The sequence below is a fragment of the Ammospiza caudacuta genome, chromosome 21 (genome assembly GCF_027887145.1).
Source record: "Ammospiza caudacuta isolate bAmmCau1 chromosome 21, bAmmCau1.pri, whole genome shotgun sequence".
NCBI lineage: Eukaryota > Metazoa > Chordata > Aves > Passeriformes > Passerellidae > Ammospiza > Ammospiza caudacuta.
In genome coordinates, this window is record NC_080613.1 from 11323652 (window position 1) to 11342137 (window position 18486).

General features: G+C 59.3%; 3 protein-coding genes across 3 annotated transcripts in view; 2 read left to right on the top strand and 1 right to left on the bottom strand.

The window, feature by feature from the left end:
- The first annotated feature begins 3561 nt into the window (after positions 1–3561).
- On the top strand, positions 3562–7926 carry LOC131566949 (POU domain, class 5, transcription factor 3-like). The gene is made up of 5 exons (XM_058818409.1): positions 3562–4059; positions 5604–5715; positions 6118–6248; positions 6762–6926; positions 7675–7926. Exons 1-5 carry the CDS (start codon positions 3562–3564, stop codon positions 7924–7926), a joined length of 1158 nt encoding a protein of 385 aa, XP_058674392.1.
- Positions 7927–10966: 3040 nt separating this feature from the next.
- Positions 10967–13815, bottom strand: FUT7 (fucosyltransferase 7). Its single transcript, XM_058818431.1, has 2 exons — positions 13785–13815; positions 10967–12277 (listed from the first exon to the last, which is right to left on the bottom strand). Exon 2 carries the CDS (start codon positions 12231–12233, stop codon positions 11190–11192), a length of 1044 nt encoding a protein of 347 aa, XP_058674414.1. The 5' UTR covers positions 12234–12277; positions 13785–13815; the 3' UTR covers positions 10967–11189.
- A 3213-nt stretch (positions 13816–17028) lies between these two features.
- Positions 17029–18486, top strand: part of ABCA2 (ATP binding cassette subfamily A member 2) — a 34302-nt gene continuing 32844 nt past the window's right edge. Inside the window, exon 1 of the mRNA XM_058818447.1 lies at positions 17029–17233. Coding sequence (XP_058674430.1) covers positions 17168–17233 — 66 coding nt within the window. The 5' untranslated portion in view covers positions 17029–17167. The remainder of the gene's footprint in view (positions 17234–18486) is intronic.

The following is an 18486-nucleotide window of genomic DNA, read 5'->3' on the forward strand; positions in this document are numbered from 1 at the left end:
CTGATACCATCTCTCCAGGTTTCAGCAGCCGGAGGTGGGTGCTGACTCACCGCCAAAGCACCCACCCAGGATGCTCCTCTCCTGGGAGTCTCCAGCTGCACCCCTGGGCAATGCACACCCCAAATAACCCGGGATGCCCCCAGGGCTCAGTCCTGGGAAAACCCAGCCTAAAACCCACTCCTCTCTGCCGAGGTCCCCAAATTTGTCCTTCCTTTGTTCCCACAACCCAGCTGTCTCTCTTGGAGCACATCCAGACATTTTGGGAAGCTCTAGCTTACAGTAAAATTTGACTGTTCTGCTGGGAAGACCCCCTTGCTCCAGGCATGGAGGCCACAGGAGCCCTGTGTGCCCTGGGAATCCCTGTCCCTACCACACATCCAGGCATGGAAGAGTCATTTGTCCAGGACCAAGGGCCCCTGATGCAGACACCCAAGGCCTTCAGCCCCCACCTCACTTCCCACAGCTGTAACACAACAGGGTGAACTCACTGGTGTGTTCAGGCACTGTGATGGTGTGGGCAACACTCACATTATAGCCCAGGGCCTTCATAATAAGGGGACAGAACTGGACCAAAACACCCCCTGTGACTTTCCCCAGGGCTAGGTTTGGAAGCACTGACTCCATACTGTCCTCCTAGGCCAGCTGCAGCCCAGCAAGCTGTGCTGACAGGGACCAGATCGGTGTTCCTCCAGGCATGGGGTTTCTGGAGATGAACCCCCTGTCCAGCCCTCCTTGGATGGTCCTGGAGTGGCCCCCCCTCACCACAAGACCCTGACCCACCACATGCAGGACTGCAGCCCCCCTTCGGTGGGCACTCAGGGGTATCCAGCACAACCCTCCCAATGGCCCTTCCATCACCTGCCACAGAAAAGGGTGGTCTGACCGTGAATAAAACATCACACATACTCATCCACTCTCTTAAAATCCCAAGCAGCTGGAGCCACACTAGCACACTCAGCAGAGGAAGGATGGGCAGATGTACATCTCAGCCCACTCCAGCCTGCTGCCATCTCAGCAAGCCAGTAAAGCAGATGCATTTCTTTCTGCTGTCATTTTCTTAGCGGGATCCCACTGATCCCTGGCTGCCTTAGACAGAGACAGGCTAAGCCTGGAACACTAGCAGGTTCCAGATATGGGCTGATGGAAGGATGCATCTATCCATCTCCTCTGGAGCAGGCAGAAGAGATGTGGTCACTGGTGCTCGAAAACTCTACACAATAACTTCACATGGCCCCCCCCTCCAAATCACCCAAAATCATTGAAATGTATGGGGGGGGGCACACACTGAGAAACCCCACTGACTCCTTCCACATCCCCCAGCTAAAACCATCACTGCCACAATGGGCCCTCGTGCCTACAAAGGGGCCGGTTCAAAGTCAACGTCTCCCTTCCCCTCTGTCTGTATATGAAAGGACAAGGAATGCGTTTGAGGGCCGGGGGGGCTGGGGGGGGGAATGGGGGGGAGGGGGGCCTGGGAGGCTTCCCGGGGGGATGGAGAGAAAAGTAGGTTGGCAGGAGGAGGGGTCCAGCCCGGGAACAATAAATCAAAGGGAAAGGGAGTTACTGCCTAGCCAAGGAGCTTCTGAAACGCTGGGCCGCAGCAGGAGCTCGGGAGGAGCGGGGCTGATGGCTGCCATCGGGGTCCCGCAGAGAGATTTCCTCTGCCCGCTGGCAGCGGGGCAGGCAGCAGCACAGCGGGCAGTGGGCGGGTCTGCCCGCGCAGCACTGGGCTCAGCATCCTCAGCAGCACGGTAAAGGCATCCCTTGGCAGAGTGAATCCAGCCCCTGCTGGGGAAGGTGCTTCACCGTTCTGGGCATGGGATCCCCGAGGTCCAGAAGCCACAGGGCGCACTCAGGGCTGCCCACGTCTCCCTAACAGGGTTTTGGATCCTTAGATCATTTTCCTGGGGCTGCCCTCCCTCTTGGAGCAGTCTGGCACAGCCAGAATGGGCAGCCTGGTACATGTCCTGCCAGGCATCAGGAACATACTTTAATTTCAGCTCATGCATCGGGCCATTTTTTTTCCTACGAGGAATATCATCAGGACGCTTAGTTGTTCCACTTCTCCTGACATGCAGCAGTGCCATGTGCTGAGCCAGGGGCTGCTGCTGGCATTGCGGATGCCAGTCCCTGGATGCCAGCTGTGGGTATAAGTCTCTGTCTGCCAGCCCTTGGGTGCCTGTCTCAGGCATTGCTCCCCGGGTGCCAATCCCCGGATTCCAGCCGCCTCAGCAGCTGCTTCATAAACAGCATCAAGCACCTTCCCTGAGTTCCCCCGCCCACAGCCCCATTCCCATCCCGTCGCGGGGGAGGCTGCTCCAGCCTATCTCCCGGCCATATCTTCAGTGCGAGACAGCTGCAGCTCCCGGTAATCCGGGTTAATAAACAGGCAGCAGCGTCGGCAGCGGGATAACTCCCTGCCTTGCTCCGGATGGGATCACGGGGCGCTGGCTGGCAGAAAGAGCACTCCTCGCCTTGCTCCAGCTGAGGTCAGGGGGTGCCCACCTATGCTGTTGGTACCTGCCAGTATGCAGGAAGTGGTATCGGGCAGAGCCAAGCAGAGGCCGATGTCATGGCAGGGCTAAGATCGGGAAGCAGAGCCAGGAGGGAAGGAAAGAGGAAATGACTGGAGCAAAACCAGCCCTGGTGAAGGCCCGTTGTGACGGGCAGTGCGAAGGGAAAGTCTTTAAGACAGAGAAAATATGGAGCGTGCTTCAATGTGGAGCCAATGGACACAATAGTTGGGGCAGCAATTCCTTCTCAGGCAGCACACTTTGAACTCTGAGGTCCCAGGGACAGACATGCTCCTCCAAGCCACAACCCTTCTCTGCAGAAAGAGGAGAGGAATGGTGAGACTGTAAGGGGCCTCGAGAGCCTCAGCTTTGTCCATGCTCCCCAAGAAGCTAAGGCTCAGTAAAGAAGACCAGGCATTAAGAGGGGCAAGAGGTGATGGTCAAGCCCTGGACCACCCCTGCTGCTGCACGATGACACCGGCATCTCGCGGCTTGTCCTCTGTACTGGGGACAAGCTGCTGCAACAGCTGGGTGGGCTGCCCTCACACCAGCACCTGGCTGCTGTTCATGCCTCCAATAGCTGCCCAAAGCCATCCCGTTTCTTGTCTAGACTCCGCAGCGCTGGGGGTTCCCAGGTGGGAAGACCCGTGGCTGCTGCTGTCCTAACACTGGCGCGGGGCCGGAGGGGTTGCGAGGGCCGTGGGTGTCCTCGAGTCCCCCGGGCCTGGAGGGGGTTGTGAGACCCTGCGGCAAGATCGGTGTCCTCCCCCTCCCAGTCCCATCGGGGCCGCCCCGTCCACCTCCCCGCCGGCGCTGGGTGCGGGCCGGCGCAGCCCCCTCCCATAGCACCTTTTCTCCGTGCCCCCCGCCCCCCTGGGGGATCAAGTTCACGCCCGACCCACCGATGCGGGGCCCAATGGGGCCGGGGCCCATCTCCATCCGGCCCGGCCCGTCCGCGCCACTCTCAGAGGCCCCAGCGGCGCCCCAGGAGGGAGGCAGCGGCCGGCAGCCCCCGCATGGAGCCCTAGGGCAGCGGGCGGCGGGCAGCATGTTCAGCCCGGACGGGGGGCTGCCGGCCGCCCCCTTCGGCCTTCTGACCGACGCCGGACCTCCCTTCCCCCGCGGCAGCTTCGACGGAGCGCCCGCTCAGCCGCTCTTCTTCCCCTTCGCCGCCACCGCCGAGCCCGAGCCCGCCCGCGACCCGCCGCCGGCCCGCGCCTGGCTGCCCCCGCCCGTGCCCGCGCCGCCCGCCAAGGTGGAGGCGCGCCCGGGCCGGCCCTGCAGCCAGCCCGAGCCCGAGCCCCGCGCCGCCGCTTGCTGCGGCCCGGCCTGGCCGCCCCCGCCCTGGGCCGGCCCGGCGCCCTCCGGCCCCGCCGCCCTGCCCGGGCCGCCCTTCCCCGGCCCGGCTGCCCCTGCCTTCCCCGGCCCCCAGCTCTGCCCCTCCGCGCTGCAGCCGGGCTCCGGCGGCCCGTCGGGGCTGGGCAGCAGCGGCAGCTCCAGCGGCGCCGCCAGCGAGGGCGGACACTCCAGCGACAGCGGTGAGGAGGTGAGACCCGACGGGACGGGGACGGGGCGGGTTGCCCTGCCCCGCTCCCGCCGGCTGCTGCACACGGTGTGCCCCTGGGGCTTTCCCTCCCGTCTGGAGCCGCGGTTCACCGCCCCGTCGGCAGGAGCTGCCCGGCTGCTCTCGTGTAGCGCCGAGACCTGCCGGTGCCGCCTGTCGGGGCCCGCCGCGGGCGCCACCGGGAGAAGCCCTGACCCAGCGCTGGGGCTCGTCCCGCATGTGGCAGAGTCTCCGCTGGGCGAGAGCCTTGGGGAGGCTGCTTTGGGGTAAGACAGAGAGTTTTAGGAACTTGGGAGAGCAGCTTCCCGTACGCGATGCGGCGGGGCCGTCCCGGGTAGCGACGTCGAAGGTCGGCTCCGGCGTGATACTCGGGGCAGCGCAGCGAGGTCACCGAGGGCTCCTGGCCAGCCCCCTCAGTCCCCTTCGGTCGGCTGCGTCCCCCGCGCCGCTCCCGGAGCTCCACGGGCACTGAAGTTTGCTGGGGCAGAGACAGCCTGGAGATGAGGGCGGGAGGAAGACGGGGGCAGCAGAGCTGGCTCCCGGCACGACTAATTTTGTGGTTTGGGCTAGTTTTGGTATTTAATATTTTTCAATGTTGACGTATCACGATCCCGCCCCGGGGAAAGCAGCGGCGGCCGATGCCGGGGACTGGCCCCTGAGGGGTTGGGAGGATTCGCACTGCCGCCAGCGGGCCGCAGCTGCGGGAGGTCCCACGCCACGATCGATTCGTGTGTGTCCTCGGGCCGCTGCTGGCCGCTCTGGGTGGGAAGTGGTCATGAATGGCATTTTCGAGCTGCGCGACGGTGATCTGGGACGGCACCCCTCCTCCACGGGGAGGGATGCTCTTGAGTTTACCGGTGCTGATTATACGCCAGAATTTACTAGCCGTGGCTCGGTGACAGGAAAACTCATGAAGAACCCGAAACCCCGCTGAAAACGTGTAAATTGGGTAAAGAGCTTCATAATGACCCCGTTGAGGCTGAAGGCTGTTTGGCAGGAAGGTGGGGAAGCGCCTGGGTAGCCGCTTGCCAGAACGAAAGAGCTGGCTGGTAGCAAAGAGGCGCTTCAATTTAACGCGGTTCAGGGGCGCTTTTGTCTCTCTTAACGGGAGTCTTGCCTGCTCCGGATGCAAGAAAAATGAGAGAGGCTGGTGAGGGGCTGGCCTCAGCCCGAGAGCCATGGGGAAGTAAATCGGACAAACCTGGGACTCGGCCAACGTGATCATTGGTGCTGCCTCTGGCCAGGTCAGGGAGGCGCGAGCCAGAGGACAAAAGGGACATTTCCAAGGCGTGTTGAGGCAGAGCAGGAGCTCTTGGTGCCCTTGTGCTACCCTTGGCAGCCGCCGCGCCAGATCGGGTCGAGCTGAGCAGTGTGCGTGGCCGGGGTGGGTCCTGTGTGAGCTTGGTCGGTGTCAGTGCTCGAGGGCTCAGCCGAACCCTCCTCTGCCGCTGTCCTTCGGGAACCCAAACAGACCTCGGACCCTGGGCACGACTTGTCCCTTCTCAGTGTCTTTCTGCCCTTGCCAGGATGCGCCAACCTCAGGAGAGCTGGAGCAGTTCGCCAAGGACCTCAAGCACAAGCGCATCATGCTGGGCTTCACCCAGGCTGACGTGGGGCTGGCGCTGGGCACCCTCTACGGTGAGGGGTCGGGGGTGGGGGGGAGGAAAGGCCCTTGTGTTACCCCACAGCCGGTGGGAAGGGAGAGGCCCGCGAGTGATTTGAAATTACTTGGGATAATGATTTCTGCTCCTTAACGACCTGCAAAGGAGGCATCAATCTCCAGTCCTGGGTTGGGGCTCCCGGAGGGGTATCTCCAGATCTGCGGTGAGAAGCTTCGAGCTCACGGGAACTGGTTTAAAATAGCTGCTACAGTTGCTTATTGGGACGTATTTCAGGGCTTTAAATCCCTGTTGAAGGAACAGGGAGAATGCCTTTCCTGGTCTCCCAGGAACAGGGCAAGCTTGGGGGTGGTGATCCTGGGATGCTGCTGGCGAGGGAAGCTGTGTGGTGTGTAATGCCCTGCCTGCCTTGGCCGTGCAGGGAAGATGTTCAGCCAGACAACCATCTGCCGCTTCGAAGCGCTCCAGCTCAGCTTCAAGAACATGTGCAAGCTAAAGCCGCTGCTGCAGCGCTGGCTCAACGAGGCGGAGAACACGGACAACATGCAAGAGGTGCAGGGCTGAGGGGGCTGGGAGCCGGGTACCTGCAAGTCCTGAGCCACAGATTGTCCTCCCTCTCCCACGTGCTTTCAGGGAGAACAGGGAGGAACAGAAGGCATCTTGTGGCACAGCACCATCTTGCTGCATGGCTTAAGTCTGGCTTGAGGGCAAACCACTGGGTATCACCTTCTGTCAGGCTGGGGGGAGGAAGCCCAATCCCCCTGCAGACATGTTGTGGTTGTGACAGCTCCCATTTTGAGTAGCCAGGTCCTGCTGGAATCTCAGACAGGTTGTGCTGCTTGAGCTCCGTGGGGAACCTGGGGAGGATGCAGAAAGATGTGTCCAGCCTCACTGCTGGCAGTGCTGGGACACTGGGAATGGCCCCAGTCACAGTGGAATGATGCTCACTGGAGAGTCACAGGGACACAATCTGTGCCCCAAGCTCTGCAGCCAGCTACACGTTTTCTAAGCCTGGTGGAGACTCTTCCACCTGGTAACAAAACATATTCCCTCTCTCATTCCCAGATGTGCAATGCAGAGCAAGTACTAGCCCAAGCCCGGAAGAGAAAACGCAGGACCAGCATTGAGACCAACGTGAAAGGGACACTGGAGAGCTTCTTCCGCAAATGTGTGAAGCCCAGTCCCCAGGAGATCTCTCAGATTGCTGAGGACCTCAACCTGGATAAAGATGTAGGTTGGGAGGGTGGGGAGGGTGGATGCCCTAATGATGCCAGCTCCTGAGAGTTTGATACTTTAGATTAGAGCAAAAATGAAATACACATGAAGAGCTGTATAAAAACTGCCCTTTAGCCATGCCAGACAGTTAGGATATATATGGCTCATCAATATGAAAAAGAAAAACCCACTTGGTTCCAGAGAAGACTTTTGTTCACAGATTAAACATTTAAAACTTCAGAGAGACAAAAATAGTTCCCAGACCCAGCTACAGGCATCCGTGTTTGTGTGTATGTACATAAATATGTGAAAGTAATCGATAAAAGTAATCCTTTGATACTAATTCATCTCCGAAGATGTTGATTTTTGATCCCAAGAACCCACATGGATAGTTACAATGTTTTTCCCCTGAAATGGAAATGCGCCAGAAGAGACAAACCACATCCCACTAACAATGCGCAAGTTTGCACACTGGCTTCATCTGGCTGTGCTACCAGCCTTTGGAGAGCAGTCTTTCTTTTGATTTGTTATCTTTTTTCCTATTTAACATTTGCCATTTTTGTCATCTTCAACTCTGGAAGCAGTGCAAAAATGGTCATGGCTGAAGTTTGTTTCAGCTGAGCCTAGCAAGGAGTTGTGACAGGGAGGGCGCTACACTGGCAGGTTGGGGTGCTGTGGAGATGCCACCAGCAGAAGGGTCTCCTTGTTACCTACATGGTGTGCCTGGGCCAGCCCTTATCCTTCTCTGTCTCCCTTCCCACAGGTGGTCCGGGTCTGGTTCTGCAACCGGCGTCAGAAAGGCAAACGGCTGCTGCTGCCCTACGGCAACGAGGCAGAGGGGATGATGTATGACATGAACCAGCCCCTGGTGCCCTCCACTCTGCCCATCCCAGTGACGTCCCAGGGCTACAGCCTGGCACCCTCCCCCCCTGTCTACATGCCGACCTTCCACAAAGCTGAGATGTTCCCACAAGCGCTGCAGCCTGGGCTCTCCATGAGTAACAGTGGCCACTGAACCAGGGGCTGTGGGCTCACTGCAGGTGGGCTGGTGCTCTGAGGCAGCCCCCCTTGCCTTTGGGTCACAAAGGCATAGCCCTGCTTCTGCTTGCTGGGCTGATGTGTGTGGCTTTTGGGGTGCAAGGGGCTGAGAGCCTGACCCAGGGATGGTGCCTGCTCTCTGCAGATGCTCCCAGCCCTTCCCTGTTCTATGAGATTACTGGTCCCAGCAGCGTGGGCCCCCCCCCGACCTCTCCTGGAGCCAGCTCCTCCTGCCCTACTGCACCCTCTGAAGCCACATGTGCCCAGTGCTCTTGAGCCTGTGCCTGGCCCCAGCCCAGCCGCTCTCCTGCAAGACGCAGAAAAAATATTTTTTAGATTTTGGGAAGGGTGGGGGGAGGTGGCGGTTTTATTATTTTTTAAAAGGTTTTTTGTTGTAGTTTTTAAAAAGCAAAAGTTTTTGTAGTGATCTAGTTTCCCAGGTGTCTCCTTCCGCCCTGTCATGTAGAGAAGGGCTGGGGTGCCCATGCCCAGGGCCAATGGCTCTGGTGGCTCTGCCCACCCTCCTGGGAGGCCAGGATGAGCCAAGGGCCAGGGCAAGGGGAGAAGGGGAGCCCCCCACCACCCCTCACCCTGTGGCACAAAAGAGCTTCACTGCTCTGTGGAGCAGCTGATAAGGTGTGTTCGGGATGGGGGGTCCTCCCCAGTGCTTTGTGCCCAGCATCACCCCCAGCCCCCCCCACTCTCCAGCCGCTGTCCCCCAGCCCAGCTGCCCAGAGACCACCTTTCCCTGGAGGGCCCAGCCCAGGGGGCCTACACCACCCTTTCCATGCTGCTAGCACCCCACGCCTTCCAGCCTGCTGTAGTTAATAATGATTTTTATATTTTTTGTTCTTAATCACATTCCCTCTGGCAGTGAAATAAACCTCAGAGTTCTTTGAGGCAAGAATGAGTTCAACATTTCCTAGCCTTCCTCGCATCCCTGCTCCTGCAGCCCAGCAGTTGGGGGTTGGCTGCATGCAGGAGCAGAACAGGGCTGGAGCAAGGCATTCTAAGAAGGTGGACATGTCCCTGTCATTGCCAGCAACATTCAGCTCTTGGCTGCCTGAAGCTTGGCCTCCCTCCATGACTGGTGGCAGCTTGGCCCTGGAGTGGTACCAACTTGTCAGGGCTGTTGCCCCTCAAAGCAGAGGGTGTCAAAAGTGAAGGGAGGGGGTCATCTTCCACTCAGTTCAAGCTGCTGGTTTGCTGTAACTTTCTGGGAAGGTTGGAAGCAGTGTGATCTTATTTGTAGACTGCTCCAGCAGCTGTCAGGGACAGAGCAGGACTAAGGGTGTAATGTAGCAGGGTAGGAAGTGAAGAGGTCTGGAAAGCTGGGGCTGTCCTCATTGTAGTATGGTGCTGACAGGGGAGTGATGGATGTTCCCATATGTGTGGTCCAGCTGAGGCAGTCTCTGGTGGGGTGATAACAACCCAGCCATGCAGGTCCGTTGGGCACTGGGAGCTGAACTGGTGGGAGCGGAGATGTCTGGGGGATGACCCTTCACTTTTTCCCACCACACTCTCTGTTGGCTTGCTCCCAGTCCATTCTCTCAAGGCCCCTTCCCCAGCCAAAGCTGTAGGGAAATCTGGAAAGCTCTGTTTTTTCAGCTTGATGGGTGATAGCTGGGGCTTTGCTCTCTAGGGCTTCCTGGAATAGGGGCAATGAAGGCAGCTGCTCACAGGGCACCTTGGGACCCTGCAAAAGGGCTGGGCTGCGCTAGATTCCAGACTTATGGGGCAGGGCCCCTCTGCATCCCTGCTTGCTCCCCAGAGCCTCCTAGTTGTCTGCCCACAGGGTAGGGGCACAGCCATGTGTGGCATCCATTGGAAACTGCCCCCTGTTGCGGCTGCCCAGTGCTGCCTGGCACTTAAAGGGATGCAGAAAACTGGCAGGATCAGGAACAGAAATATGAGACAGATGTAATCTCTCAAAGGTTTACTTCTCTCCACATTTCCACTATCTGGTTTTCTGCATGCAGCCACACAAGAGCTGCAGCCCACCATGAGACCCCCACATCCTGCTACCTTGGCACCCCCTGCCCAGCATGAGTACCCAGCATCTGTCTGTGGGCACCTGCAGCCCCTCCTGTTCCGCTTCTGGTTGACCCAGAAAACGAAGCGGAAATCTGAAGCCACAGAAGTCAGAAGAGCACAGCGTGCCCATCCAGCTGCCACCTCACCGGGGCTGTGCCAGGGAAGGGATGTCCCCTCTGCTGACTCTGGGTGCTGCCAGTCCTGGGCGCCCAGCAGCTTGCAGGGTGGTAGAGATGGGGTTTGGTGACTTAAGGGCCACAGGAAAGAAAACTGGAAAGGAAGCTTGTGACAAAAAGAATTGTTTACATCAAGGGAATTAAAGGCACTGAGAAGGGGCAAATAGCAAGAGATGGAGCAGTAATGTCTTGCCCCTTGTCCTGGCGCTCAGCACTGACAGCACCACCGATCTCAGATGGGTACTTGGGATGCTGGTGCAGGGTGTCCTCTGTGTCGGGTGTGCAGGGTTTCCCCAGTGCAATGTGTGCATGTGCAAGTTCCCCGAGAGACTGGCTTTGCTTCAGGGTTGTGCAAGCCTCCAGAGGCTGTCAGCTCACTGGCTTCCTGTCACGGCAGGGAGGGAGTGACAAACCACAGTGTCCCTCTGCCTGCCTGCCTGCCTGGCAGCACTGAGATTGCTCTGAGAGCATCCGCTGTCCTGTGGCTCCTCACTGGCACAGTGGCACCCCTGGCTCAGGGGTGGGGGACAGGAAATGGGTGTTAACCAGGAAGAGCGGGAGCAGATGCTGTCCTTCCTCCCTGGCCATGGGGTAATTGACCCCCCTGGGTTGACGCCCACTCCAGCCCAGCCACAAATGTCACCACAGGGCCTCTGCTGCCATGACTGGCACTCAGCAGGTGCTGGGGGGGACATTAAGGATCATAGGAGCAGGTTGGGGAGCCCTGAACCACCCACCACCCCCCTGCCCTGTCCACACCACATGCACAGCCTCAGCAGCACTATGCCATTTATTTCCAAAGCACCTTCTGGTTCTGCCAGCACCCTGGCAATGTGTTCAGTGTTAGGTTGGGGTGATAAGTCCTGTTTCACAAGAAGTGAAGTAATAAGTTGCTTGAAGTCCCAGTGTGACAACAGCTGGGTTAGGAGGAGAGTGGGGGCTCCTGTCGTTGCTTCACATCCTGTGTACAGGTGGCTGCCTCACGCACCTCCCACCCCATCTGCATTCATCCCAAGGGTCCCAGCACACACTAGGAGTTGAACCAGCTCTGCAGGTCAGGATAGACGTGGCCATGGCGCAGGCGGGGGTAGGCTGTGCAGATTGCACAGATCCGCTCCCTCCAGTCAGTGTAGAGTTTCACACTGAACCTCCTCTGCCAGGCAAAGAACTGCCGGTAGCGGCTGGAGTTCATGGTCTTCAGGAAAGTGGCCAGCTCCTCCAGGGAGCCAAAGTCGTTTACATGGATGAAGGAGTCTGCAGGAACAAACTGCTCATAGTTGGCCCTGGATGGCCCCAGCACCACAGGCACAGTACCGGCCAGCAGTGAGTTCCTCCAGAGTTTCTCTGTGATGTAGTCCCGGTGGATGGAGTTCTCAAAGGCCAGGTAGAACTTGGACTTGGATATTGTTGACAAGAGGCAGTCCTTGCAGAGGGGCTTGTTGTTTGCTTTCCCATATATATTCACATGGAGGTACCTGGAGAGGTTTTTGTAGACTTCGGCTCTTTTCTGAGTCCTGTGGTAGTTGCTGATAACCCAGGACACCAAGTTGGTCTTTGCAGGGATGTTCACAGTGGCTGACCGGTTGGGCACAAGCTTGCCATAGGGAATGAAGATGTCTGAATCCTGTCTGTAGGTCATCACCCAGTTGAAGGTCTTGTTCCATGCTGCTAGAGCTCTAGTGTTGGAGGGGGACTCCAGGGACACCCATACCCAGTTCTGCCCTGGCAGCCTCTCCTTGGGTAGTTTGTCCCGGCCAGGCTGGAGCCTGGAATGGGGGAACACCACCACATGGGCCTGGTGCAGGAGCTGCCGCTCTGTGGTGAGCTGGCAGCCTGTGATACTGTACAGCTCATGGCACACGTCTCTGCTGACATTGGGGACCTGCTTGGAGGGCCATTCCCACACTAGGATCATCAATGGCTCCCTGTGTTTAGACTCTTCTCCAGAGCCCTTGGAGGGGTCGAGGAAGAACCTCAAGTTCCAGAGGGTGGTTACAAACACTCCAGCAGTGACCAAGGCTTTCACACCAGGCCGTCCCCATGGTGACCATCTCAGCGGCAATGCCCAAGGCATGCTGGTGGGTTGGCTATCGCCTCATCGGATGACAGAGCTGACACCTGTGAGAGAGGAGAGGCTCCTGAGGACCATCAGCTCGGCTTGCCAGGGACGAGGGGTGATGGGGAGGCACTGTGGCCAGAGGGGCCAGAGAAAGGGCTTCTTCATGAAGCCTGGGCCTCAGCATCACCCCAGGACCCTCTGCTTCCCTGTGCCACAAAATTCCCCATGCACATGCTTTCACCCCAGGGTGGCCTTTGATAATGCTCTTGTAGTTCCTTGTGACTTTTGGGGGAGCACAAATGCTGCTGGGAGGTGCAGAGTTGATGGGAAGCAGCCACCTCTGCCCCTCTGCCCCGCCTGGCTGGCCCCACTACAGACAGTCCTTGCTTGCTCTGTGCCTCAGCTTCCCCACCAGACACACAACCACAGTCTCAGTCCTTCTTGCTTTGCCCAGAATAGGTCAAACCTGATAAGCAGCCAGCCTTGCCTCTGCTGTGCACCAAAGGACAAGAAGGAGTGTCCCAGTCCCAGCTGAATAGCCCCACGGTGACGCCTTAGCTGCGAAAAGGGGTGACTGACTCTGAAGTCCAAAACTCTGATGAGGGCCAAGTTTGGCAGTGCCCTGACCAAGAAGGGCCCACTCACCCCAGTATTCTCCTGTGACAGTGGCAAGGAAATTGCCAGGCTCAGGGTGCCCTCCTCAAGTCAGGATGCACTCCCCAGTCCCTAAGGGCATCAGGAGCCCCAGCAGGCTGGGGCCCAAACACTCATATTTTATATTTAGGATGTCAGAGATGGCCAGTGCCCCACTGTGTGAGCACAGAGGAGAGGGAGGACAGGGAGAGCAGGGAGGACAGTGCAGCACTTGGGGCTGCCACTGGTGGGGCTCAGTTTGCAGGCACATGGGCCCCCCAGCTGTGGGATGTTCACCCTGCCAGGGTGCCCATCTGCCCGCCTCGGGCTTCTGTGGTTTAAGCAACAGCCCTGCTGGGAGCAGAGCCGTGGCAGAAGTGGACAGGGAGATGGTTGGCTGCACGGGGGACTAGCCACCAGCTTAAGCCCCCTCTGGAGGGCTGGTTACACTGCAGGGCTCAAAGCATTCAGCACCACAGGTGGTTTCTTCTTTTGTGGAAACCTCTGGAAACATGTGGGCTGCCTGAGCCCTGCTGCCAGCTGGGGCTGAGCCAGTGCCTCCAGTATTGGGGTCTCCTGGAAAACAGTGCCCTACTTTCCCACCCACTGCAACACTGCAGCTTGGCTGCAAAAAAATCCCTTCCCCACCTTGGCCCACTCCATCTGTCCTGCTAAAATGCATGAGCTAAGTTTAAGCTCCAGACAAATCTGGCATGGGAAGCAAAAGGGATGGGAAAGCTTTGCTGGTTCCCTGTACTGCACATCAGTGCTGCAGGTCTCTGTCCCCAGCAACAGGAATGTTGCTTCTGTTTTGGGGATGTTGCCCCCATTTTAGGGATGCTCTGAAAGGAAAACCCCTGCTGTAGCAGTGGCAGGGGCCAACCCATTTTTCAGCCCCTCTCCCCTGGTCAGTAATGTTGGACTCAGACTTACTGTGGTGGAGGTGTGCGAGGTGCCAGATTCGTCTGCCTGGGTGCTGCTGGGCTGGGGCACTTGAGGGCTTCCTCTTTTTTCAGTTTTGCCTTGTCCCAGCCCCACAGCAGGTCCTTCCTGCCCCACGTGTCAGCTGGCACACCCCGCTCCCAGCACTTCCCCTGCACTGTGCTGGGGGTGGGTACCCTGTGACTGGGTGGGTGCCCCATGGTTGGGTGGGTACCTTCTGGCCAAATGGGCACCCCATAGCGGGTACATGGCCCAGAACAAGATGGGTGCCCCGTAAGTGCCCTCAGCCTTGACGAGGTGCCACCCATCTGCCACCCGCAGCTTAGTTGCAAACAGGATATCAACTCCCACTGACTCATCCTGAAACAATCAACTAACAGCCCAAAAGTGTCACTGAGCTCTGGGCACTGTCCTGTCTGGGATTTTTCCTGCCAAAAGGGGAAGCAGGCACATGTGAGCCTCAACAGTGTGTACACAGAGAGCTGCCTTCTCTGCCCCTGCCCCAGTTCTGCCCTGCTCTCTGTCTGGCTCAGTTTTGTCCTTTGCTGGCATTGCTGTTCAGGACCCAAGTCTCCATGAAAGCCCTGGTAGGCAAAATGAGATGGGGAAACTGAGGCAGAGGCAAGAGAGGAGCATCGAAGTGTGCAGCACTGTCCCTGAAGCTGGTAAGGGTATGTCCTACACCTTGGCACACACGAAGCTGGGAACAGGGCTCCAAACTGCTCCCTGGGGGTTTTTCAGGCTGCTCCAGTACCCCTGGGATCTGCACCCTCAGTCCTGCTGGCTGCCAACCTCTTGGGATCCCTGTTGGGTACAATGCCATGCCACCATGCCACAGTATATCAGGGCTCTGTGGTTTTACTGACACCCCAGGAATCCTCAAAGGCCAACTGCAGCCCCAAGAGAGGGTGTTCCTTCTTCCACAGCCATGTCCATTTCCTGTCATCTTTTCTCACTCCTTTTCTGCATTTCTTCCCCTGCATGATTGAGAGTGCAGACACTACAGTCCATTCCCAGGGCACCATTCTGAGCCTTGCCTGCCCCAGCCTTGCTGTCTGTGGTCAATAGTCCCTGCCTGGCTGGAGCACTCAGCATCATCCTGCTGCTGCCCCTAGCCTGACAACCCAGGGCCGCATGGGCTGGGGCCATTCCCCTCCTTGGAGGACAGCGCTGGAGACAGCATTTCCGTAGGGCATTGAGGATGGCTGGTAGAGCAGCAGGGAGCTTTTCCTTGGCACCTGATAGCTGTCATGTGCGGGTGCTGCCCCAAGACACCCTGTGTGCAGGGACAATGCCCTGCAAGGACTTGCAGCCAGTGGATCCAAACACCCTGACCCTGTGGACCAAAGGACATGGCTCTGAGCCAGGCAGGGAGCCAGGGCCAGTGCTGCTTGGGTGGGTTGGGCAGAGATCAAGGCCAGAGGTCAGGCCATGAGACCATCAGGAATGCAGGACAGCACCAGCACAGAGCAGAGAGAAGTATGTGTGTGGGTACTGCCATCTGCAGATGACTGCATACAAAGACAGGAGCTTGGCCACCCCACAAGGAAGTTCCCTGAGAGGTGCTCAGGGCTCCATGTTCTCAGGTCTTCAGGACCTTTTGTCCATGGAGGAGATGGGCCACAAGGTCTTTGGAGCTTCTAGACCAGGGAGGGGTTGGGCCTTGGGCATCAGGCCCTGGGTCCTTGGAGGATTTTTGCCACTGTCTCCGGGACTGTGCTGTCTCGTGGTACACTGCTGGATCTGTCTCTTGCTGGCTTCTTGGGGTTTCCATGGCCATGCCAAACAGAAGAGCAGTCGTGAAGCTCCCCCAGGGCACCCACCCAGGGGCAGCAGGAGGGAAAATGCAGGAGACCCAGGTCAGGGCTTTGACCCACCCATGGGTCCCCCCACTGTGCCCCTCCAAGTTGGGACAAACTCTGCTGCAGGACAGGGACTTGGAGATGCTCCTTGTGTGGGCTGTGGGCAAACCATGCACAATTCTTTGTGAGGAGTCTAGGGTGACTGCATCCCTCCTTCCCCAGAGACCTAGTAAAAGCCTAGCTCCCCTCAATTCTGGGCATCTGTTACCTGTAGCCCTGTCCGCCCACCCAGCAACCCTCACAAACCAATCACCCTCACCAGAGCATGGAGCTGGGCACACAGGGCCTCTCCACCACCACATCACCAGGCATCCTTTGTCCTCCTCGACCTCAGCAGTGTTTTGCCCAGAAGTTTGGGGAATAATGCTGCTTTGTGTTGGACAAGGGGAGCTTTTGTTAGCCCCAGGCAGCTGCCAAAGGGCCTGCCCTGAGCACAGTCACCCTTGGCAGCACCACTGCAGCTGGGACAGCCAGAGAGGGATTCACTGCTCCTGGCTACACTTGGCCCATGAAGAGCATGGAGAATGAGATGGTTACACAGAGCTGGAGGAAAGGAGAGGGAAGAGGGAGAGAAGGCTGAGGGAGAGCAGGAAGAGGGAGGGACAGGTGGGAAATGGAGAGAACCAGAGGAAAAGGAAAAGGGAGGGAAAGAAGGAAGGGGGAATGGATGAAAGCAAGGCCAGATGGAAAGAGGAAAAGATGGCAGGAAGGAGGAAAGGAAAGAAGAAAGAATGGAAGGAAGGATAGATGGGAGGATAGATGGACAGGTGCAAGAAAATGTGGATAAGAGGAAGGATGGATGAATGGCAGGAAAAAGGATGGATGGAAGAAGAGTGGATGGGATTAAGGAGGAGAGCTGGCCTGGTTCAGTCCTTACTGCTGAAGGCATCCAGCCCTGGGTTCAGAGCTGACAGGACACAGATGTGGCAGCAGGTTGGTCCTTCCAAAAACACCCGTGGACGCCCCAGCACATGCCTGTGGGACAGGTCAGGCAGGAGCAGGGTGGGCAGCGTGCAAGAGAAGGGACAGCCGAGGCACCCTGGCACACAGGTCCCGCAGCCACGGGCTAGTCCTTCCTGCTCTGGGGGAGCACCAGGGGCAGAAGCGCGGAGGTGATTTGTGTATGGCTGAGGGGCGGGAGGGCGGCGGCTCGAGGGGAGCGAGGATTCCCCGGCCCCTGGGGCAGCAGCTCCGCTCTGCGCAGTCAGCACCGAGGCCACTGTTGCCGGGATGAGCCGGGCACGGGCCGCGCTGGGCCGGGGCTGCCGTGCGGGCGCAGCGGGCGGATTCGGCGGCGCCTTTAAGGGGCGGCAGCGGCGGGCCGGGGGTGGTGCTGGTGCAGCGCAGGGTCGGGGCGGGTGCGGCGGAGCCAGGCCTGGGCCGAGGCCGCTTCGCTTCCTCGCAACCTACGGCAAGCAGTAGACGCCGGCTGCGAGGGGATGGCGGTGGGCGGCGGGTGACCCCGGAGCTGAGCGCGACGCGGCCCTTTGGCGGGGCCGGCCCGACCCGACCATGGGCTTCCTGCATCAGCTCCATCTTCTGCTCTGGAAGAACGTGACACTGAAGCGGCGCAGCCCGGTGAGCGGGGGCGGGGGGGCCCTGCAGCCCCGAGGGGCGAGGCCAGGCCCCGCGCGGAGGTGGTGCCGGAGGGTCCCCCCAGTCCCTCGGCCCGGCGGTGTCCGCCTGCCTCGGGCCGCCCGTGCACGAATCCTCCGGCCCGGCGCCCCCGGGCCTCTGTGTGGCAGCAACAGTTGGGGCTCTCCCACTTCGCTGTCGTGTCGGTGAGGCCACCCGGTCCCGGGGGCCGCAGGAGGAGGGGGGCTGGATGTCGCCTCCTCGGGGTGGGATCGCTCCCCAAGCCCCGATACCCACCGGGTATAAATAGATTCTCAGTCCATATGTGGGTCGGAGCCGCCTATCTTCCGTGGGCTGGAGAATAGGCAACTTCGTGGGGTTGGGGGCCGGGGGGCTGGTGTGTGTCCCTCCCGGGCTGGCAGAAGGGACAAGATGGCATCGACCGTGCTGGGGCCTCGGGGCCACTGCCACCCTGTCGCAGGCTCCCTGTGTGGGGTCATCCCTCGGCCCCCGTGGGATCCTGCGCTGTGGGCCGGGGGTGGGTGCGCGGCCCGAGGGAGCCGGTTATTTTTTGCGGGTGGGGGAGGGGAACGAGCTGCTGCTCGCAAGCTGGCATCGCTTTTCTTTTCCCTTCCCAATTATCCCGCAGGCCCGATCCTGCTGTTCCTCATCGGCAGCCACCAGCCCCAGACCCCGTGTCCCGGTAACCAGAGCAGCAGAGGCTCCTGTGACAGGAGCAGGGATGAGCCTGGCGCTGCAGGCAGATTTCCCTGGACTGACAGCCCCGGTGCCCCCAAAATGGATGAGGGGGATGATGCTGTTTGGCTGAGTCATCTCCCCTCTTTACCCTTAGCAGAGTTGCACGGCCACGGCAGGGGCTGTGCCGGACCCTTGCCTGCAAGGATGAGCAGCCTGGCATGGCTGGGCCCTGGCACACACCGGCTGACCTGGCCTTGGCTTCCATGGCCATTGGGTTACAGAGTGGGGGTGCACACAGCTTTTGGGGAGCCATTTCTCCGTGACCCTCCCTACCAGCCCCGTGGGCAGTGTGGGGGTGCAGCACAGGAAGCTGTGGCCAGAGGAGGAGGAGGATGAGGAGCCCAGGCCGCATCACCTCCATCTCTATGGACTGTTGCTGGCGTGCCACTGCTTCAGGCAGGGTGGCAGGGTATGGAGCAGCCCCTCCTTGCCCACCCAGTGATGCTGTGAGTGCAGCGGACCAGCTGGGAGCCAGGATGAGAGCTGGTCCCAGTGCC

Excerpts from the sequence above, each read along its gene's own strand:
- LOC131566949 (XM_058818409.1), top strand. The coding sequence starts at position 3,562 with ATGTTCAGCCCGGACGGGGGGCTGCCGGCCGCCCCCTTCGGCCTTCTG. Across the intron at positions 5,716-6,117 it reads GGCGCTGGGCACCCTCTACG|GGAAGATGTTCAGCCAGACA; the intron begins GTGAGGGGTCGG and ends TTGGCCGTGCAG. Across the intron at positions 6,249-6,761 it reads ACACGGACAACATGCAAGAG|ATGTGCAATGCAGAGCAAGT; the intron begins GTGCAGGGCTGA and ends TCTCATTCCCAG.
- FUT7 (XM_058818431.1), bottom strand. The coding sequence starts at position 12,233 with ATGCCTTGGGCATTGCCGCTGAGATGGTCACCATGGGGACGGCCTGGT.